This window comes from Helicoverpa zea, chromosome 23, assembly GCF_022581195.2.
Source record: "Helicoverpa zea isolate HzStark_Cry1AcR chromosome 23, ilHelZeax1.1, whole genome shotgun sequence".
NCBI lineage: Eukaryota > Metazoa > Arthropoda > Insecta > Lepidoptera > Noctuidae > Helicoverpa > Helicoverpa zea.
In genome coordinates, this window is record NC_061474.1 from 6,369,710 (window position 1) to 6,394,028 (window position 24,319).

Genomic DNA, 24,319 nt, shown 5'->3' on the forward strand with positions numbered 1-24,319 from the left:
GCTCTATAGGTACAGAGTTTTTGTTTCAATTATTTTCGTTTCACGAAAAAGTTCGATGAAGTAGACTTCGTTCGTTTTAGCCTCATTTAATATTTTTTCTATGAGTTTTAACTACTTACATTTCTGGTTAATGGGCCAGGTAAAATAAAAATGTATAGGTAATTGAATGTTTAAAACATCGCTTAACATAGTTTTGAAAAAAAAAAAACATGTTAAACATCCATTTCCTAAAAATGATAAAGGAAACATATCCGTTTGTGCTGAAATACTGATCCTAAACCAAAAATATTTTCAAAAGTAGAAAAAATAACTTCTTTGGTTTAGAATTGATAGTTGTTTAATACTATCAGATTTAATACAATTTAATTATCTACTCTTTTATTTGCAAAAAAATAATACATAAACTGTTTTTCCTGTGGATTATATTACAATAGATACAGTTTATGTATTAATTTTCTCAAAATTTACAAATTCATACCTAACACGACACGTATGTACGTATATTTTTCTATACAAAATTATTTATACATCGACGATTCTAAATAAATCACATCAACTTTGGGAATAAGTACACGTATGTCCTTAAATATTTCGTTGAGACTACACTAGGCCTCTCAAACCGTGGTCACCTCACACTTTGGCGATATTCAAAGCGATGCTAGGTCTGATGTTCTCCTAGAAGGTACTGGCACCCTCAGGTTCGCCGAACCTCTCCTATCTAACCGCTCTAGAGCATCAAGGTCCGAAGCACTTCTCCTACAAAAACTGCAGAACGCACAAGCTAAAGTGTTCTTGAACGCATTACGGAAGTCTCTATTGAAATACGCGTAAATGATTGGGTTCAACGCTGAGTTGAAGTAACCAGTCCAGAACATGATCACTGTGACGACTTCGGGACACCGGCACGAGTCACACAATGATGTTGACACGTAGAATAGGAAGAAAGGCAACCAGCAGAGGATGAAGGCTCCCATGATAATGCCTAAAGTCCTCGCTGCCTTGTGTTCTCTCTTCATTTTGAGTATATTCCTATCCTTCGTTGGAGTGGTGGCGTTTATGTGTAAGGCGCCATTTTTGTCGCCCACTTCTCGAGAATGTCTATGCATAAGCATAGCATTGCCAGCTCTGGCGTGTAAATTTTTCTCTTGTCGATTGGCTTCTCGGAATATAGCGTAGTATGTGAACAGCATTATGGTACAAGGAATCCAGAAAGATATTGAGCTGGATATGACAGCGTATGGCTTGTTGACAATGAATTCGCACTCGTCGGCTTTTTGGACTTTTAGATGGTCGCTGGTGGTGTACCAGCCCATGAATATTGGGACGTAGGATATCGTGATTGGACTTAACCATGTTGCTGCTAACATTATGAATGCCATCTGAAACAAAAAATGTATATATACATTTTTCAGTTAAAAAAAAAGTATATTTTTTAATTGAAATATTTATAAACGATTTATTTTCCTTCAATAAAATTGTAGCAAAATTACAAAGATTTTTGAAATAAATTTTAATCACCGAGTCATAACAGTTTTTGCATTTTCCCCCAAAACCAATAATTATATTTAGCGAAAATTGGTGTTCCGTGAAATAAGCATTAATGAGTCGGCAAATGGGAGGCAATAAATTAATATTTGCCAATTCATTAATACCTGGTAGATGTTTATTATTCATCTGCATTATTCATGCATTGTATTAGTAGATCGCTAATGGATTTAGCTTAATAGCTCATAAACATTACTTAACTCTAAACCATTAATTAACTTTTGAGGGAGAAAATTCCCCTTATAAACTTGATTTATGAGGAGAGTTTTTACTACCCTTTTTAATATATATATTCTTTGAGAAAAAGGGCTACTACTTTTTACTCCATTGAATAAATCCAGTTGATAATACCTATGTATGTCAGCCGTAATTATTTGAGCTAACCTTGCAAATATTTTCTACATCTTAAAAATCAGCAAAAAAATTATAAATTTAAATTATAAAAAGAAGTACCAACCTTCTTCGTCATCTTAATAGGATACTTCAAGGGCTTCACAATAGCGTAGTACCTATCCACCGATATGCAACACAGATGTAGAATCGATGTGGAAGTGAAGTACACATCGGAGGAGTTCCAGAGGTCACATATTGTTGGTCCAAAGAGCCAGCTGTTGTAGAATTGGACGCTGAAGTTGAACGGCATTACCACCATGGCCACTAGGATATCGGCAAACGCGAGGGAGACGACGAAGTAGTTGGTGATTACGCGGAGTTTCCTGGGGATGAGAAAGATTTGTGTTAGCATATCTTAATAGTGGCTCTAAACACTACAAAAAACGGACAAGTGCGGTACGTCCTCTGTAGATTAAAAAATAGTTCAGGTATCAAAATTGTGTCTGTTATAGTAAACCAGCTAAACCGATTAAGAATACCAATTCCATAGAGGTAGGCTTAAGCATGATTTTAATACAAATAAATGCATGAAAATGTTAACTCCCTTGGGTCTATGAAACCGCAGAAATCGTTAGGGATCATATTATAGCAGCAACATACAGAACACGTAAATGGAGGATGAAAAAAATAAATACTGATTTGAATTCGTCCGTCAGAAAGGAAGATAAGTTTCTTTATAAGGAGAAGTTTCTATATGTGAAAATATGTGTGAATGTCGAAACATTTGATATAGAAACTGTGCTTCCTCTTTATTACTCTCACGGGTCTCAAATCACCGAACCGCTTAGTCCCAAGAGGGTCATAACATAGAAATGAAGGAAGATTCAGAATGCAACTACTTTTCGTACTTTCATAAGAAATTATCACGGTTAATAAGACTCCTGGGATGATACATGAAAGAAGAACCATTTTAGTGACAGAGAGAAACAGATGAATTAAACTGATTTTATAGTTTTAAATCCTTAAGCATTTTTACAAAATACACAATCAAGTTCATAATCCACTATCGGGTAAATGCTCTTTTTCTAAAAACTTGAATCGTTATTTACACAAGTTATTCTAGAATCTCCCTTTTTCCAGACTACCAAAATTGATTTCTCACGAGACTAATACAGTCGTTTAGCAAAACGTTCCATTTTAGATCTGATACAAAAACCTTAGCCGGTCTTATCTCGACGGCCTCGGGTCTAATGTCCAAGAATAATAAAGTCATTTGTCCGACCAATCCGTTGACTAGTTTCGCAAAATATACTGTGTTGGGAGAAAAAGTTAGGAGAACTTTTGATTGCTTGGCTGAAGTTCTAACGATGGACCCAGTCGCTAGCAAACGTGGGAAGCATTTTAAGGGTTATATGTTATTTTATTTGTGTGTGTGTGTGTGTGTGTGTGTGAATAGTATATTTTAGTGTATGTTAAAGTTCAGTTCAACTGTTATGTTTTTTGATGGCTATATAAAATTTGAAAAGTTTTTATCAATTTTCTGTATGTGATTTGTGACTAAATATGTACGTGACTTTTTGATTTCATTAATGACAAAAGAGAATGCAGTTTGTAGATCAGTTAAATTCAGTATCTAGTTTCTGAGCGTATCTAACACAAACAAACAAACGAACATTTTTCTTCTTTATAATACACACATCAAAAGTGTCTAGGGATCAACATATATTTTTGCAATAACTTTTCTCCTGATTGATATTAATTAAAATTTTCTTTAAGGATTCATCAAATAAAGTGTTTTCGTTTGTCACAGTAACGATAAACCAAGTCACCTTTGCACTAATAAAGAAATTTGCCATTTTCCTAATAAAGGGATTTTTGACATTTGAAACACTAACACAAAAGTTCGAAAAAAAAGACTGAAATAACAGTTTTCTTTAAAAGTTTATTGGGTAACTTAAACAATTAATAATCCGTGTTTCTACCGCGAACACTAACAACACAAGAACATCGGTTTGGCATACTCAAAATGAGTTCATCCAAATCACGATGTGGAATGGCCGCCCATGTTCGTTGCAACAACAAAAAAAGGTCTTCTTGCGACTGGATACCCTCCATATTCGGCAGAGCTCTTCTCTGTAGCATATCCCATGCATGCTCAATCGGGTTCAAGTCTGGCGACTGAGCAGGCCAGGGCAGGACATTGATGTTAGCTGCCGCGAGAGTCTGTCTTACAACTCTTGCGGTGTGCGGTCGTGCATTATCATGCATTAACTGAAATAAGGGACCGATTTGCACTTGTAGAGGAACGATGACGTCTGATACAATCGTCTCAGCATAAATTTGAGCGTTGAGGTTGCTTCTGATCCAAATCAACTCAGTTCTTCCGCCGATCCAAATACCCGCCCATACCATGATGGTTCCACCACTATAAGGATGGACTTCCTGGCAGGATTTTAATCGCTGTTGGCGTCCAGGGGTTCTCCAGTGTCGTATACGTCTTGTATCCGGTCTCATACCAAAACGAGACTCATCAGAAAAGCACACGAAACGCCATTGTTCTTCTGCCCAATTTCTGTGTTCAAGAGCCCATTGATATCGAATCCTACGATTGTGCATTGCTATAGGTGGTACCCGTAGCGGTCTTCGGGAATGAAGGTTCACTTCATGCAAGCGGTTTCTGACTGTTTGGTCGCTAATTAAGTTCCCTGAAGAGTGATGAAGCCTCACGGCTAACATCATGGCGGTTATTGTTGGAGCTCTTCGAGTTAAGATTTGAATGTATCGGTCTTGTCTCCGTGTGGTGCAGCGATACCGTCCTCCATGGCGCTCAGCTACGGTACCAGTGCTTCGGTAACGTGTCCAAAGTCGACTGATAACACTCTGACTTGTATTCAGAGCTAAAGCCACAGTACGTTGCCGGGAACCAGCTTCTATCATTCCCACGGCTCTGAGCATTTCTTCCCTGCTTAAATGACGTCGCCGCTCCATAATAACGTTGGTTTTAATCAGTAGTAGGGAAACAGTAGCACTAATAATGTCTTCAATGCGTTGTATGTGTTTATAGGGAAAATATTGACAGCTGATTTTCATCTTTTACTCGAATTTGATTCACAGTTCCTGATTCAAATTATGAAATGCACCAAAAAGGATCCATATAAATTTATAAAATCATAAATTTATTACAAAGCCACATCTCAATCTCAAGAAATCCGCATAAAAATGCTTGATCCCTAGACACTTTTGATGTGTGTATTTGTATACGTAGATGATACAACGACATACAACAGTAAAAAATCCATCAAAACTTACAAAATTAAGTTAAAAAACTTCATCATTGTTTCAAAATTCAAGTCGTATAACCAAAATACGATGACCCCTACTTTGTTAAAGACTTTTGACTTAATTCAACTTTGATGATATAATTATTATGCTTAAGACAGTTATCGTTAAATTAGACTTGTTAAGTTAATCTGTAAAACTTTCGTCAATTAAGGAACGCTAAAAGATTCTTTGAATTAATGACTTGGACTGACTTAATTTTTCAAAGCAATTCCTAGCAATAATCTCTAAATTGCCTATGGAAGATTTTTTTCTCATCGTTTGTTACTAAATTCAAATTTCTTTAAGCCAGTAATAATTCATTACTTCACTAGAAATTACCAAAAAAAAATCTAAGTTTTTTTTTTTAAATGACTAGTTTCTACCGGCAGCTTCACCGGCCTATTGTGGCAACTACTCCGCGCACCTGGATAGAAGGTAGCTTATAGACAATCGATAAATCAATAACTATCTAAACTTTTTTTGAATCGGAGCAGATAGCTCCTAGACTAGTACATTCAAACAAACAAATATGTATGGAAGTATTGTAAGAAAATGAATATCTAAATAGTTAGAATGTTTGATCTTTTCCAAAACAAAATACTTTAACTGTATTTTTGATGTAAGCAGAGTTTTACATTGATCATAAAAGATATATTTTACGAAGGTATTGATAGCTTATAAATATTTACTTTCATCAATCGTTAAGTGAATTTTAAGTCTCTTCGATGTTAAAGTTAAAGCTTATAAAATTATAATATGATTTTTGTGATATGGATCCATATTTTCGTGTTTATTGTATAAATCATAGCGTTATCTTAAGTAAGGTTTTGGTTTTATTAAAACAGTTACGCAGAATTGCTGGGCTTATATCTTTACCTCAGCATGGATATATATTTTTCAATATTTTTATAACATTGACACAATATCTTTTACGTACGTAGATTACATAAAAACTGATGTACAGACCCGATCCGACTCTGTCTTGCATTGGATCGCCTCATTTCTCTGAGTGTCGACAGTTGCCGATCTTTCCCTCAGTGTTTCCCAATTTTATTTTATGTTGTACATAAACGCCATTATTTTGAAAAGTAAATATATTCTCTGTGTATTACTTTGCGATGAAGATGATTACTCTGATGATACTGTTTATCCAAGTTCTCGAGTATGTCTATCAACAACAAAAACATATTACCAGCTTGCAAAACGTCTTACCTGTGCCTCATAACACTGACTATGACCAGCATATTGCCTAGCACCGCCATGATGACGATGAGCAGCAACACCGTGATCCTCAGCTTGAAGAATATGCTCTGCGTCAAGTCATCGTCGTCCGTCTCCGCGACTGTGCCGTTGGTGGTCACGTTGACAGTCGCGTTCACTGCCGCGTGGTGGGTGAAATTTTCGCGATCCATATGGGGTGGCCTGAGCAACAAAAATCTAATTAGAAAAAAAAAAACTAAATCTGTAATATTGGTCAATTGTCCTTAAAGAAAGATTAATTAATGCTTTAATACAAAAGTGATAGCCATCCTGATATCAGAATGGTGGATCACTTTTAGATGTTGACTATGGGCCAATCCACGAGGGTGGTATTTGGTAGCAACTAAAGGTAGCTGGTAGCAATTTGGTAACAACTCTCTACGTTTCGAGGAGATCGGTGAGTAGTGGCAGCGATTCTGATGGTCACGTTAGAACTTTGTTATTTTGCTAATTTCTTTAGCAATCTGACTAAGAAAATTCAGCATAAAAAATATCTGAATAGCTGCTTTTTTTTTCAAATAAAAGTTTGATGAAAATTTACACAAAAAAAAAGATCCTTTTGCATATAACATTTTGCGTTACTGTACAAACACATAAAATATTTTATCTTACAAATTGAAATATACTCTTCTACTCAAATATTATATTCTATTGTAAACTAGCTCCAACGCTTTACCGCACACATTTCCTTTTGATCTCAAAATTTATGAGTGTGGGTAGACTCATAAATTCTAGGATCGATATTTGAACTGAATTACGTTATTCTAGTTTTTGCTGGATGTTAAAGAAACCTAGACTTTTTCGTCTTTAAAAGGTCATGTGACTATTTTTCTTATTTATTGTTTCTTTTGGTAAACCTTTTAGTGGTTTGGAAGTTTTAATAGAAGTCATAAGAAATATGTAGAATATACTTTTGTTTTAGAGGAAAATGGCAGTGATAAAAAAAATCTAAATGTATTAGCTCCAAGAAAAAATAGGTCTGAGGTAAAAATCTCTGTGTTTTACTATAATATTTATAATGCAAAACGTAAAATCTCTCTTCTTTAGAAAAATCCTCGAGAAATATAGCAAAAGAACAACCCAAGAAATTAATAATGACGACGTTATAAAAAGTGAATATTTGCGTGGCTGCTCATAATTTTCTCGGAAAATTTTTGTTTATTTTACACCAATGAGGTATTAAAAGATTTTTAGAGAAGCCTAGTTAAGCATTGATGTTTTTTATGCGGCTCACAATATTTCGGTCTCTATTTTGAGAGAAATATTCTTTTCAACATTTTCTTCAAACAAGGCTGAATAATTTTCTGTCTATGCACGTATCAAAAGATAAATACAAAATGAAACCCAACTATGTTTAGCTCAGTTTCCAGTCAAACTGGATGCAGCTGAGTACCAGTGTTTTACATGGATCAACTGTCTATCTAATCAGCACAAAAGTTACAGAATAACAACCCGTAGTAAAGCTACTTAGGTTGTTAGCTTTTCAGGCAACTGAGTGCACTAAGCTGTCAAAGATTTCCAAATTGCCAGCCAAAACAGATGCTACATACTTTAACGTGAATAAGAGGTGCCATCACCGTAAATTGAACACCATAAGTCTTGCTTACCTTTATCTGGCTCGTTTTATCTCCGTTTCACTGACAATCCGGCCGCCAACCTTACACGCAGTGTATTTCAGTGACTCGGTATCTTCGCACATTATTACAAGTACTTTATAAACTTTTGAAAATAATACTTTTAGGTTTAGTAATCATTTTCTTCTTCACCGCCTCTTCGTTGAAGTTTTGAAGCAGAATTTCATTACGCATCTTCGATTTTTCTTAGTTCTTCATTTTGTTAAAAGTTCTATTCGATCTTAGGTCATCGCAGGTCTGAAACAAAAAACGGTACAATGAAATGAAGTATTGGAATGGAATTAAAAGAGTGAGAGGGTGATATTTCCTTTGATTTCTTTTTCTTAGGAATTTGAAAAGATTACTCTTCTATCTTTTTTGTGTTTTTTATAGAGGACTACCATTATATTATATTTTCAAAATTATGTTCAATACTGCTTGATTACAGATTTCTTAGATAAATCTTATCGTTAGACAAGAATTTCAAAACACAAATGCATAGCAATACCTTACTTATATCATATACCTTGCTGTAAAGTAAGTACAGAATTTTCTTAACATTGATTATATTGTAAAGGTAAATATGAGTCTTTTTAGTCGTCAAAATGTATTTGTCGAAATTGTTCAAATATAATATTATTGAAAGAAGCCTATTGAAGTTTACTTTACTCAATCTAATATTGGTTCAAGAAATCGGCTTTTGATTAAAGTATTTCGTGAAAATATCTTTTTTTCTGTGTGTTATTTTTCCTCGCTTATGTAAATCTTTTATCGTTATCGTAACAATAGAAAATCCTTTGTAGTACTAATGTGTTGTATGTTTTGAAGAAGAAAAAATATATAAAGTGTTTCCTTCCTTATTTGATGTAATATTTATTATAGGTACATTTTTACAATACCTATAACAAATAGGTATACATTGTTTTTGTTATATGAAACTAAAACTATTAACAAAGTGAAAGTAATTGAGAAATCGGGTAAATATTTCAAAAAGTTTTTCAATATTAGTTTAATCAAAAATACTTTACGGACAGTATGTAAAATAAACATTTTCATATCAGTTCAGATAATTAATTCATGGAAATATATTGGGTGGATTATTATTATTTTAGGCAATTTTCGGATGAGTTTCCACTTAATTTTACATATATAGTATTCAATATTTGAGCTTACAAATATGGTATTGCAATATTAACTATAAGTTCGGCCATTCAGAGAATGCGTTCCTGACACGTCGCGATTGAACTGACGACGTAACTTTGCAATGGCGTTGCAGTTACGATAAAAATATTTTTGCTGGTTGTTTACCGTTTTAACAATTGAGGAGCATTAAAACAATATTATTATATCAATAATCAATGAATGTTATTACGTCGTCAGTTCAATCGCGACGTGTCAGGAACGCATTCTCTGAATGGCCGAACTTATAGCATGAACATTTATAAGTAGTAAATCTGAATGTTTATTATTAAAGATATTTTCATTACTGGCTCATTGAAAAGCGAATATTAAAGAGACGTTTTACTTAAAACAAGTTGTTCTTTAGGCACCCGAAGAGTCATCGTTAGAACCACAGTATTTGAGCCTAACACCAACAACTAAAATTGCCTATATAATCCACCAGGACCAAAACAACAGAATATCACCTAAATGTTTCACAGAGACACTTCCACACAATACAGTATAAACGACTAAGGTACTGAAATTCAGAAATTCTAGACTACCGTATATTCTGCACCAAATGTTTCGTAGTGCCCATTAATTTTGTATTTCACAAGCAACGCTCCGTTTCGTGCAAGGTCTTAAACGAAGCTATATTGCCTCGTTTAGTAAAGTACAATGTCATCAAAATCGTGTAGAAGAACTTCCATCTGGCGTTTAAAGTATAAAATAAGCAGATGCATTTGCCTTTGCAAGCTAATTGCACGGCATGAACATTTTGTAGGTGGAAATTTTGGTAGAAATTGATTTTGTTTGAAATGTTCTTTTATATGCAACTTAACTGCACAATGAAACAACTTTTTGAGAATTTATAGAAAAATATTCTCAAGTTAGGTCTTATAAGGCGACAAAAGCAGCGAGTAACTATTTTTTTTATAAAAGGATGATAAATCAGTTTTTATTAATACGATTATTAGAAAACTGAAGAGCTCGTTTGTTTATTTACTTGGTCGCTCCGTTTCGTGCAAGGTCTTAAACGAAGCTATATTGCTCCGTTTAGTAAAGTGCAATGTCATCAAAATCGTGTAGAAGAGCTTCCATCTGGCGTTTAAAGCATATAATGAGAAGATGCATGCCTTTGCAAGCTAATTGCACGGCATGAACATTTTGTAGGTGGAAGGAAATTTTGGTGAAACTGCTATTGTAAGTTGGTTTTGTTTAAAATATTTTTCTGTGTGTTACAACGTAAACACTAAGGGAACTTATAAATACTTTGCAGAATCCTAGATAGGCATTTACAAGGGCTAGTTGAATATAGAAGTTGAATTGCAGGGAGATTTAATGAAAGGACGAAAATATCACAATCTACGTATATATTGATGTTACACAAACGCACATCACTCACCCTAAACGCGTATACCTGCTCCGTTCGGTCGTGGGTAAAAATTGAAAAGTTTATTATACTGACCACGATTATTTCACTGACCAACTACTGGACTAAATCAATAAAATATTTCAGTATTAGATAGCCCATTTATCGCGGAAGACTATAGGCTACTTTATGTTTCAATCGTTCCCACGGGATGCGTTTAAAACTACTGGTGGAAGTTAGTAGTTGATAATACGAGATACACTAGCAAATATCAAGTGAGTTGTTATATTATGATTCTGCTTTGAATAGGGAGCATTTTAATTAACATTCATCTTGGTTTTATAAACCAGGTCACTGTTAGGGGAGAAAATATTTTTCTCTTTCTAGTACCTTCTTGTACTTCTTAGACGGAATATTTTTTTTACTTTTTGCTTCAGGCGTCTCTAGGTATATGAAGACCGTTATTTTGCAAATATATTTAATAAAAAATATGTAATACCTTGCACTTTTTTATAAATTAGGTACATAGGAAAGTTAAATTGGTACTTTCCATGGTCTGCAATTGAATCCACATACTCGTATTTCAAAGGCCGTCACATTAACCACTAAACTACCAAGATGACGTTAATGACTTAGAAAAAAAAGTTTAATTACCAAAATAAAGATTTACTCATGTGCTGTTTTCCCTGAAACTCTATACTAAACACAATTAATAAATTCTAAGTACCTAGTTAACTTATCTAAGCCGATCCATTAAGACAAGTGATTTATAACTTAATCTCCCGATGGTACACGATCCTGTGTTAGACGTTTCAACTTTATTGCCTAATTTAGCTGAAAGAAAAAACTGGAATAAAACCGTTTAATAGATAACGATAAATTGTTGAAGTTTTTGTGCGTTTGTTTGAAGAAATTGTCTGAGATTGTAGATCTGACGGCAATTTATTGTTATTGAAAATTATCAGAATTTTGTTCGGGATTAGCTTAAATCTCTTGAGTTTTAATGAACGTTTATGGTTTCTGACATGACATAAAAATAATTGTATGAACTTGTTTGCAACACGTTTTTTTATTATTAATACTCAAGAATGTGAAATAAAGTACGACCACATTCATGAATAATGGGACCAGAAAAACTGTAACACAAAATATTTGTGACAATTTTATCATCATCCCTTATAATTAATATTTGAAGTCTTTAAACAAAATACAATACGAGTGCTTTTAATTAAAATGACACATAACAATCTTACGGTAACGTAGCCTACATTAATACGTTCACGTTGTTCCACGTAAAGCCAGATTTTATATTTCCCTAGACACAGGTGAGATACGTTGCCTGAAAATACCGCAATGCGTTTTTGTCTAGAAGGGTCTTTTTCCTGCAAAAGCTTGGTTTTATCATGGTTATAGGAATGATATTATTTTTGGGCATATTTGTTGTGAAATAAGATCTTATAACAATCCTATTATAATTATTAATATCGATATTTGTTTTTTTTTTCATTCGTTTTCAAGTCAAATTAATCGATTTAGTAACATAAGGGTAAGCAAAAAAGTGTGTTCTTTGGTTCTTAGTGCTTAAGGTGTGCATAAAAGATATATGTACCACGTAGATTAACATTTTTTGCTGTTGTTACATGAAAAACAAACGCCACATAAAAAAAGCTATACCTTACAAGCTATAATAAATTGAGTAGTTTTAAGAGTAAAAAACAAGGTATTACATAATAAACTTTTGATAATAAAACCAGTATAATTATCTTCCACAAAATAATGCAAGTAACATCACAAACAAAAGCGACATCAACCAAACTATAAGAACAATATAAAAGCAATTTATTTAACGACAGTCCACTCTAGAGACGACAGCAGAAAACTTCTATAATAATCTTCAAAGAATAATTGGACTTCATAACAAGGGATTTCTGGTCTAAATTCTATAGATTGTTGTAGGCAACTAAAGAGCAAATTCCCTTGAAAAGGTTATGCGCGTATGCCATTTTGGGTAACCGCTCCCTAGAGGATGGTAATAGATTCTGTGCTAAACGCTTATTATGCTTCAAGGACGGGTGAATTAATATGAAATGTAAACATGAAACACCTGTATTATATTGCTTGTCTAGATAGGATACTAAAATCTTGTTTTTTTTTTGCTTAGGGGGGTGTTACAGTTCAGAGGTTTTCTTTTCTTAATTTTACGAAAATTGTGACAGCGGGAACAAGTTTTCAGTTTTTCTGGTGCATCATTTTTATAGTTTTGGAAATATCTCTAAAGAATAGTCAGGATCAGAAACGGGGTCTCTGCTGTACAGAATCTCTGTCTAGTTCTAAGCTCTTTAATTTTTCACGCCACTGTTAAATACGATCAATTGAACATCCCCAATATAAAAATCGAAAATGCAATACTCTTTTCTCATAAAACCAAAGATGAAAGAATAAGTATGTTCGACGTACAGGAAAACATTGCGATAAAATACATATTTTCGAGCAAAAAATCTTCTCGAGTAACATGTTGACATGATATGTGGGGTGCATGACATAAATGTCAATTCAACAGAATATTGTAGATTGAACACAGAACTCAGAAGAGATTATTTTGTAAGGAAACATGATAGTATAAAAGTCTTATTGGTCCAGTCATGTCACACAAATAATTAACTTCACTTTCCGGTCAGCTTAAATTCAGAGAAGATTTTTGGGTACACAATACTGACAAAATAATTTAGGGATTTGAGATTATTAACTTCGATAAGGACTTCCTAATTTGCCAATCACTCTGTCTTGCCTAATATTTAGTGCAAATCATCATCTACTTAGCCTTTTGATAACTATCATGGGGTCTACTTTCAGTTTAACCAGATACAGCTGAGTACTATTATTATGCAGAGAGTAACTGCCTATCTAACTTCCCAAGCCCATCTTGGCAACCCAATACTCCTTAGTATGACTGGTTATCAGACCTTCAGGCTTCTGACTACCCGTAACGATTTAAAAAGATCTTCAAATGTCAGCCGGAACCGACCAGTTTATGCCTTCCGAAACAATGAAGAATTCGGTAGACATAGAAAGTCACTCATCCAACGACCGACCGAACCCGAGCGTTGGCTAGCTACGAGCTCCCCCCACCAATAAATAGGTTTATAATAACAGTATTTAACTCCAGTCTAGACAACAGCGTTACGTGGGTGCCGACTAGTATCGGAACTGTACAATATAGAACAAAACATTACGGACAGGAAAAGCCTATTTAAACTTGTGCGGCAGGTCAACATCTGTCCAAAGACTTATTGTTACTGGAAGCTTCATTAATGCCATTTCGAAATTCGAAATTACATAGTCGAATTTCAAAATTAGGTTTCACGAAATGTAACGCTGATTTACAAAAGTCTGTTCACATATATTAAATGTGTTTAGTTCTGGATGACTCATTATCCCTAGACTTCTTATCTATTTTATCTTAATGTCTTTGAAAAGTCACTTGCGTTATTCTCAATTTGACATCTATATGTGGTGGCCTTATCGTAGACTTGACCACTTCATGAAATGACTCGACCATTTCATGAAATGGTCCCGTTTCATGAAATGTTTCACTGTCTATTGGCCACATCATGATGTGGCTTGGGAAAATCAATGATGAGAAATCGTTTCTCGATATGTGCAACTGAAAGCTCGGCTTCTTCATGAAATGATCAAAATTAATTGATCACATCGTAAAATTGTTATGTAAATTGCCCCTAGGGGCGCTGCCAGCGCTTTATTTACGTTTGAAGATGGCGGCCGTTGACTGCAATGAAAATTCTCGCAGCGAAAAATTGAATAATTCTTTTGAGGAAGAAATTGACAAAAGAGTGTACTTACGACGAAAATAATAATAATATAAAATAATTCTACGTTGGTGAATTATAACAACTTTTTAAAATTATAAGGTTATGAAACAAATCAAGAACATTAGGGTGACCACGCCAAAGAAGTCCATGGACTATTACTGGCTGTCAAAATATGACGTTATGGAAACTGCAGATGAGGAATATCTTATATTTAAGAAAAAATGCGTCGACGATCCTACTATCCGTATAATTCCGATGAAGAAATATTTTGAAATATTAAAAAAAGTTCATAAAACTGTTGGACATGGTGGACGACTAAAAATGATTCAATACATTAAAAATAGGTTTATATCCCAAAGAAACCCATTGCGCTATTAATTGACTATTAATGTGTTATTATAATAATATATATGACAGGAACATACTTTGTTGTTTAATTTGCTTACTCCAGACCCCATGGAATTATTTACCAGCGATGTAACCCTTATAACCTCTTGCGAGTAGTAGCGAGTGTAACATCCACCAGATACAAGAACCCACCGTTCTCAGAACGCACCCCAAACGAGCCAGCTGAGCACAGACCTAGGTAAGGTGGGGAAACTCATCTACCCCGGTAGTCTGCAACATAGTATGCAACAATAATTTTCTCTTAGCCAATTATCGGCTACGGCGGCTGTTCTCATGTAAGGAGATTAGCCAACTGCGCAGGACATATTATAGTGCACAAGAGTTTGCGAGTTGACACACAGACACAGGTGCACTCACTATTCCTTCACTTCCATAGACTGATGGGACAACAATCCAACACGACCGCAGAGAGATCAGGCGCAGGACCGACATTCACGTGCTCTCCGATGCACAAATACCAACTTCCATGCTGCGGGCTGTTTCGTGAAAGTCTCTAAAACCCACAAAGCGGCTCGACCCGGGAATCAAACCCGAGACCTCGTGCTCGACAGCTGCGCTTGCGACAGCTAGACCAACGAGGCAGTGAACCTACAGGTTACGTCATTTTAGATTACGTGTTCTATTTTAAGATTCCTAAAATGTTACTAAAGTTCCTATTTTATTCAAATTGTTATGTATGTCGGACTTAAGGGACAATGAACAAGTTCTTACTCTTAATATTTGCAATTGAAGTTATGAAAAAAAACTAAGTTTTTTTGCCTCCTGACAATTTTGAGCTGTGAAAAATTTCACAACTACCAGATTTTATGAAATTAAACTCCAATGGGTCGACCCAAAATATTGTGGATTTATATTAAATATTTTATGGATACCATATTATACCATACGGCCAGACGTGGATGACAAAATCGAGAAATGTTGACGATTTAACGATCTGGTCAAATTAACATGAACACTTCATGAAACGCAACCATTTCATGAAATGCTCAAGCTTTTCATGAAGTGGCCAAATCTACGATATGGCTACGACATATATATATAAAAGGAGGTTAAAGGAGGGAGGTTACTTAGACCCGGGAGAAGGTTTTAGGAGTTCTTTCACCATCCGGCTACGGGACGCGGGTGAAACCGCGGGCGAAAGCTAGTTGGACAATAATTATCTTTGTCAAAATGAATGGGTACATTTTGAACAAAAATATTTCAAGGCGACTTAACACAAAATATAGGTTTTCAAATTCAAAGATCACAATCAAATTATGAATTTCTTACTTGTTTAACGTAACTCGTTAATAAAAATCATCCTTTCAAACAACAATAACACCAATTTAAAGCCACTTCCAGCAATGTTACTTCCAAAACATTGCCCGCGCGCCGGACACGGTGTAATATTTAATTTCCTTTGATATTTCGTCCAATCGAAACTTATTGTTAAATGGCGGGAAAACCATAAAAAGTCGGCCATTTTGAGTGGCATGTGTGTTATTATAATGATTTATGGCTACACTAAAATACCTTAGCTGATAAATGACCTAGATTAGCGGCTATTAATATTATGTCGTCAAAAGTTTATTCCATATTCCTTTGAAGTTGGATTCGGATTATTTTATGACAGGTGACTTATAAGTTCCGGACTAGAAATCTACATATAATTTTATCGACCGTTGAGAATTTGATGCGTTTCATTACCGTGAATCGTCGTGAAGTCGGAGAAACCATTGAATTTTATTCTTCAGTCATAATTTTTCACGTGATAACGTCATATAAATCTATAAATGTCGACTGCATGCACGAAAAGGCATAACATATTGTCATGTTCTGAGTCCAGCGGGGAACTAGTAAGAGAGGAACGATCAGCGAGTAGACATTATCGAATAAAAATATTTGCAATGTGTGTTTTTATAACGATGCATTTGGCATTAGATAAACCTATAAATAAGGTAAATGTGCTTCCTCTTTCCCATCGATTATTGTAATTGGTCCAAAAGTTAAACCATCAGCTATAATTGCCGTGTTTTCACCATTGATAAGAACAGTTTTCAAACTGCTGAGTTTTATTTACGCCTATTAATAAACAACCTGAAAATCGTATAAAAAACAAAGTTGTACGGTTTTACGAACTACTACTAAAATCCCATTGAATTCAGGTAGTCTGTAAGCGATGAGTTTTTCATTTCTCCTTTACAATTTTAATGTCGAACAGAGTTTCAAACTGAGCGCACACAATGCTGAAAACTAGCATTGAAAAATAATTCAACTTACTCTACTTTATAAGCGAGGATTCAGCTTTTTATTTTTATGTAGCAGCAGTTTATCTCTCTAGAGTGTAGTTAAAAGCCGGCAGGATTTATACGTGTTCCATTTAGTACCGTTTAATGTAACTAAATAACTGGTTCTTTTACAGGTATTTTTGCTTTAGGCATTTTTAAACCTACGTAACTAATTGACATTAAAACCATTATAACGTACGTTGCAGATATAAGTAGAAGTGGGTACCTTTTACGGTCGCTACCAATATTCTATTTATCTATTACGAGATTTTGCTTACTAGAGATATAATTATTTGGACATTAGCCGTATACAAGTAATGTGTTATAAGTCGTGGTAGCCTAGTGGGTAAAGAACCAACCTCTCGAATATGAGGATGTGGGTTCGATTCCAGTTCAGGCAAGTACCAATGCAACTTTTCTAAGCTTGCATGTATGTACTTTCTAGGTATATCTTGAACACCAATGGCTGATAAAAAGGTGAAGGAAAACCTCTTGAGGAAACCTGGACTATAAAGTCTGAAATCACCAACCCGCATTGAGCAAGCGTGGTGATTAATGCTCAATCCTTCTCCGTGTGAGAGGAGGCCTGTGCCCAGTAGAAGGACGATAAAAAGGCCGTAACAGTAACAATAAGTAATGTCAAATTCCTATCTCTAGTAAGCAAAACAACAGATAGATAGAATATTAGATACGGCCATTAGACAACATCTGACAACTAATAGGATAATGATGATGAATTGAGTGTACTTTAAAGTCCCCTACAAAACAACATGCTAGCCAGACGATATTAAATTAATCGGACACAAAGGCCGTTTGTCACATCACCCTTTTAGTCAACAATTGGTCAAAGGGTCAAACGAATAAGGGTCAATATAGCATAAACATATAATAGGTAATGCAGACCTCTTTGATTTAAAACAATGGAGAGTAACATGACTAGCAGAGATGTCATCATGCAAAATCTTTTAATAAAAGAAGCGCGCTGTGTACTAGTAAGTTCGGGAGACGAGGAACGTTACTAGCTCCAACTTTACAAGACTTCTATGTGCATAATTTTAAAAATAAAATCACCAATCAATCAAGACTTATCTTTGACAGATTGGTTTTGATTTGACAAGGAACCCGAACGCGTCGTTAGTTCTGGTAACTGCGAACGCCCACTTGACCTACAAGAAGGCGCCTGACCTACCCTTCCTTATGGCATCTCCGCTATCTTTCCTTCCTCGGTGATCGTAACTCTGTCGTCAAGGCCTGAGATTTCGTAATAGTTTGATAACTTCTAAGAATGAAGGCCATAACACATCAAAGTTTCTCACAAGACCGGGCACAATAGTTCAAAACAAGGACAAACTGAAACTAAATAAAGAGTAGTTTAGACTTTAGATCGAGATCGAGACAAAAGTGATATTGAAGTAGAATTTCAGAACAAAATTATAACAGCTGATAATGTTTGGAATGTTGACATAAACTCAAGAAGCAGGGTCTGTTGCCTGAGATCAAATAGGAACCTAAACTAAACTAAAGGATGAGAAAATGAGACTTTTGGCAGGACATTCAAATAACTCGTAGTCTTTCCAAATAATCTTTGGGGTGTATAGCTAAAAGTTATGCCTGAGATTTTGCTTGGTTTTTGAACTTACAATATTCCGTAGTTTGTATTAATTGCCATAGATCCACAGATTGATAGACTAGACCATCACGTTGAGATGTGTTGAGAAATTGATCAGTAGATTGAGCATGGACAGTCTTATGGAAACTCTCCTTGAGAACATGCCTTTGTAATACATATAAGTCATTTGATATAAGTTCTTATAAAAATGTAAATAATACTCTAAAGAACCAAGGCTGGTCATTGCCATAGAGCATCCGAACAAATTGGCTAAATTGTGAAATATTGCTAGTTTATAATATTGAACATTATTGTTTTAATTAAAACGATACATTATACAGTTGGTTCGTGTTTTGTATAGTAAATAGTAATTAAAGTTAATTAATTCTATGATAGGGGACGGTGTTTCGTTACTTATTGTTTACGTAGTCGAGTTGGGTTTTAGAATTGGTCACTGTTGTAATTTACAAATGTTTATAGATCCAAGCTTTCATTTAGTTTGTTTGTTGGAGCTATTTATCCGAATATTGCTCTACTTTATATACATTTCGGCTTATCTGTAGTTTTACTGTTAAATTGAATTTATTTAATAATTAATTTAAAACATTTTTATTCGAATAGCTAAACACCCAACGTGTGAAATCCCAGCCGCTGTATACGAGAAAGTTTTGCCGCAGGCTTTTGTGTTCTGTGATAATTTGTAAAACAGGAGTAAAAGGTGTTTAAAATTACGCTACTAAATATCAACACTACTATAAAATTAAACGAGTTCTATTATAGATAATCTCAAGGTCTAATTTTATTAAAAGATCTAAATAAAAAACTCGAATACTTATTTTCTTTTTTACAATCTAGCGCCTTCATTATTACTATTATGATGATGATGATGATGTCCTCCTAGCCGATTATCGGCTACGGCGGCTGTTCTCATGTAAGGAGATTAGCCAACTACGCAGGACATATTATAGTGCACGAGCATTTGCGCAGACACAGGTGCACTCACTATTCCTTAACTCTCATAGCCCGATGGGACGGTAATCCGACACGATCGGAGAGAGATCAGGCGCAGGACCGACATTTACGTGCTCTCCGATGCACGGGTGTATCAATCACCAGCTTCCAGGCTCCGGGCTGCTTTGTGAAAGTCTTCTAAAACCCACAAAGCGATTTCGGCCCGACTCGGGAATCGAACCCGAGACCTCGTGATTAGCAGCCGCACTAGCGAAAGCTAGACCAACGAGGCAGTTATTACTATATATATTACTATTATATTCATATGATATCACGCTATTTTAGTCACTAAAGAACAGACAATGAATACAAAAGATTCATACAAACATACCCGAGAGAACTATCATTTCGACCTTAATAAAAATATACGAAGTGGTCCATTTAAGCTGACCTTCCCCTCAAGGGCGGAATTTCTCTATTGTTATATAGGGTGTACTGGGATTTATGAGATATGCCAACGGTCTGGAAGGGTAGAATGGGGACACCAAGGGGAGGATTGATTGCTGACCCTCTTTTGAAAGATTAGGAATGTTTTTCGTCACCAAAACATGAATAAATCTGCTTCTGTCAGAGTTTTCGAGTTCCGCTGAGAGTTGACATTTGTAGAAGTTTTCTGTTGTCAAGGTTAAATGTTGTTTGAAAGATTTAGACGCGATCAGACGATTTATTTGCATTGATTCTGTAGACATAATGTCTATGGGAGAACCGATAAAATACACATTGCCTACAATCATTATTTAGCTATTTTTTTAAGATAATCTGCGGTAGGTACATGGTGAACGAATATAGAGGACTGAATATATAGCGTGAGTAACAATTGCATATAGTAAGTTACATGATACATTTAGTCACAATGATATTCACAAAGCATTATAATAATGTATTCAACCAAAAAGAATGCATCAATTACACACTAATAAAGACCCGCCATTACAATTAGCGCAGCATTTTCGAGACACTAATTTTACTCGTCACCAGCCATACTTTGAAAATATCATCACTACCTACTTATTATATACACACAGTTGGTGCCTGATAGTCTAGAAAATTCTTATAGAGGTAGATAAGTGAAACGAAACTTTAACGTAGCTGGCGTCAGGTTGTACCCAGGAGCTAGGAATAAGAAAATCTATACTCTATCCACGGAAGCAAGAGCTAAAAGGTAAACAAAGAATGACACTTTTTCAAGATGGCGGTATAACCCGACCGATGACAAAATCACAGATACTGCGAACATTTTACACAAAAATGTGACGTTTTGTCATCGGTCGGGTTATACCGCCATCTTGAAAAAGTGTCATTCTTTGCTTACCTTTTAGCTCTTGCTTCCGTGGATAGAGTACAGTACTTAACAGGCTGAATGCACCTAAAACACTCTCTTTCTCTCTCGTACGTATTTACGTACGTTTAGAAAGAGATAGAAGCCTGTTGACGTGACGTTCGTAACGTTCGTATAAATAAATAGCTTTAAAATTAGTTGAGTAATCAAAAATAAAAATTAACCAAGTTCTGTATTTACATATGTATAAACTCGTTAATGTTACAAATTTTATCAATTTACGTTGATAAGTAATATAGATATTTTTGTTGGAAGATTGAAGACATTTTAAGAAGCAAGTTTACAAGCTTTTTGTATCGAGAAAACTTTTCGAGAACGTGTTTTGAAATTAACAAGGTTCTCAGAAATATGTTCAAAATTAATATATGTTTGTTTCGCCGTCAAAAACGACATAGATTTGGCCAAAAAATTGTTAAAGACTAGCCATTTTGGACATTCAGCGCCTTAAGTAACGTTTTATGAAACAAAGGATTATAGCTGCTCAGCTTGATTTTCAAACGAGTCGGCAAAGTAGGAGCCTAATGTGGGTTTGATTTAGGACTCAATAAAAAATCGGGACCGAATGCTAAGAGGATTTCCAACGATTTCAGCTCCAATAACTTTATATTGCGTTGTTACTGTTATGATTCTTACCGTTGTAGAAATGAATATTTTTGATGTTTTATATGAAAATTAGATTTTTTTTATAAGGTTTTTTTTTTCTTTCTAAAAATGAAATGGGCATATTTTAACTAACTTTCCAAAAAGGGGGAGATTATTAATTAGATTTTTTATGTATAAAGTTTTACTAAAGTAAACTCGATGTACATTAATTACTTTGATTTTAAAGAGTATGTAGAAATACATGTTTTGTACTAAATCATTCAAAATCCTTCTAACAGTTAAGTACTGAAGTGGTAGTTCAAACGTTAATAGTTTGATATCTAACAAGCGTATTAATATAACAATTAATTGGTACAAGTTAATTAAGTTGAGGCTGTTAGCAATTATGTTGTTCATGTATAGAGCCGTGAAATATCTAAGTTATTGATACTTGGGATATTTTTGGAACAAAGTCAGTAGGTTTGTTTACTTAATTATATATTGATTCGTCAAAAATTATGCTTTAGATGCCGAATGCTACAAAAAACCATTTTTAAATATAGTGACGCGTTTTAGATATAAATGGCCTTACTACAAAAACTTTAACCCCTGTTTTACACTTGTCTAATAAAATTTTGGCTGCAAAATGAACCGTATGTCAACGTCATAATTTGACATTTTTTTAGACAAGGCATAAACTGACGTTTAATAGTTTTTGTGGTAAGACGGAAAGTGTTTCTTTTATTGTTTTACTAGGATAGTTTTTTTTGTATTGTAAATATCTATGTAAATCTTATTCTTCTTCTTAGCGTTTATCCCGTCGTGTGACGGGGTCCGCTTTCCGTATCTTCTTCTAAATATCTATGTAAATAATTTTTATTAAATTAAAATGTTCATAACAGTTTTACATATTTTTTTAGTTTTATGCTATAATACTAAAGTTGCTTTTGAATAACGTTTTGAAATCTCGTTAGTGCAACACCTTTGTGCGAAACCACATTTCATTAATGACTTGCTCATTAAAAATAATTTTACCTCACCAAGATTTTTAGTGCAGAAAATGTTAATAAAAAATTACGAAGTACATAGAAGTTGTTATAAAAAACCTCTTAAAAACTCGCATTATGATAACAACCATGATACTCTTTGCCATTATTTCGAAAATTCTCACAAATCTTCGAAAAAAAAAAGGAACCAGTCTAAATGAAAACTCCGTTCAGTAAAATAAACGAGAATAGGCAGGGAAGTATTTGATGAAATGAACAATAATAAAGGAAAGTCTGACGACAAAATTGTGAGGAATTCCACTTGCCGACGAATTTTGAAGAGTTTTACCTTTTTAATCCATTAGGAACGCTCGGCAGGCGAAAATATTTTAAATTAGGACATTAAGGTTGATAAGTGAATTTTCAGAGGAAAATATTTTATTTGGAAAAGTTTTGGCCGTTACATCTAAATAATCTTAAGTGGTTTAAATGATACTTATATTATTTTCACTCTTTTGGACCATTTTCAAATGCGTGCTTTTTTAAAATCATCTTAAGCTTGTCTTTATTTTTGAAGCGAACCTAATTTCAATATTCTAAGAATTTATTTATAACTTTAGTTCACCAGTAAACACCAAAGACATAAACATTTATCACTAACTAGCTGTTGCCCGCGTCTTCGTCTGCGAAATACTACTTATCCCGTAGGTGTATCCATTCACATGGCAGTATAATTAGGATTATTACTTAGCAGCCGCACGGGTTGATCGATCAAGGTAGTTCGACGATGTGTTCGACTATTTATCTAAACAAAAGAAGTAAAGTTTGTGACGTTGTGGAAATCTCTGGATCTAGTCAACCGATTGGAAAATTATTACGTAAGGGGCGAAAGTAATAGGGCACGCCACCATAGTGGCGGTAAGTCCGCTCTTTGAGGAGTGGCTCGGGAGGAGTCACGGCGCCCTCACGTACCGCATGACGCAGGTCCTCACCGGACACGGCTGTTTCGGGAGATACCTGCATCGAATCGGTCGTGAGGAGGCGCCCGGGTATCACCACTGTGCGGACAGCCACGAGGACACGGTGGACCACACAGTCCAAGAGTGCCATGGGAAGGGCACCGCCGGGTCCTCATCGAGGCTTTAGGTGGCGGCGACCTCTCGCGTCCGGCCCTAGTTCAGGCCATGGTCCGGGGCGAGAGGGAATGGGATGCCGTCGCCTCCTTCTGCGAAGCAGTCATGCTCGAGGAGGAGGCGGCGGAACGTCAGAGAGTTCGCACCTTTCATCCCGGCCGCCGCGCTGGACCAGGTAGACGCCACGGGTGCCGGGTGACGCGAGACGGTGAGTTCAAGTAGCTCATCGCTCATGTTTAGATAGACAACAGACGCGTGTTGGGGGCGCGTTGTTCCACGCGCCTCTCAAAGAGATGTCAGTAACCCCAGCGGGGCCCAGTAGGGCCAAGGCCTGCCGGGGCTGCGGGATTGTTCGAAAGAGTAACCCCGGCCCTGGTACATAAAAGGCCAACGACGGAACATGACGGTTTTAGTCAGTAAGAGTCTGACACTCCCTCGCCGCTGCTAACCCACAGCGGGAGGGGTCATTTGATGATTTTTGACGTCGTTAAAAAAAAGGGAGCGTTAGTAATTCTCATAGGAAACAAAGTTCTGACAAAGCTGTCATTT

The 24,319-nt window shown here is 35.3% G+C and overlaps 1 protein-coding gene across 4 annotated transcripts in view; it reads right to left on the reverse strand.

The window, feature by feature from the left end:
- Nucleotides 1-450: 450 nt before the first annotated feature.
- LOC124641882 (octopamine receptor beta-2R) overlaps nucleotides 451-24,319 on the reverse strand; it is a 204,845-nt gene continuing 180,976 nt past the window's right edge. For all 4 annotated transcript variants that reach the window (XM_047180132.1, XM_047180133.1, XM_047180131.1 and 1 more), the window contains 4 exons: nucleotides 8,067-8,330; nucleotides 6,412-6,621; nucleotides 2,003-2,261; nucleotides 451-1,379 (listed from right to left, as the gene is read on the reverse strand). In XM_047180132.1, the coding sequence (XP_047036088.1) occupies nucleotides 648-1,379; nucleotides 2,003-2,261; nucleotides 6,412-6,611 (1,191 nt within the window). In that variant the 5' untranslated portion in view covers nucleotides 6,612-6,621; nucleotides 8,067-8,330 and the 3' untranslated portion in view covers nucleotides 451-647. The remainder of the gene's footprint in view (nucleotides 1,380-2,002; nucleotides 2,262-6,411; nucleotides 6,622-8,066; nucleotides 8,331-24,319) is intronic.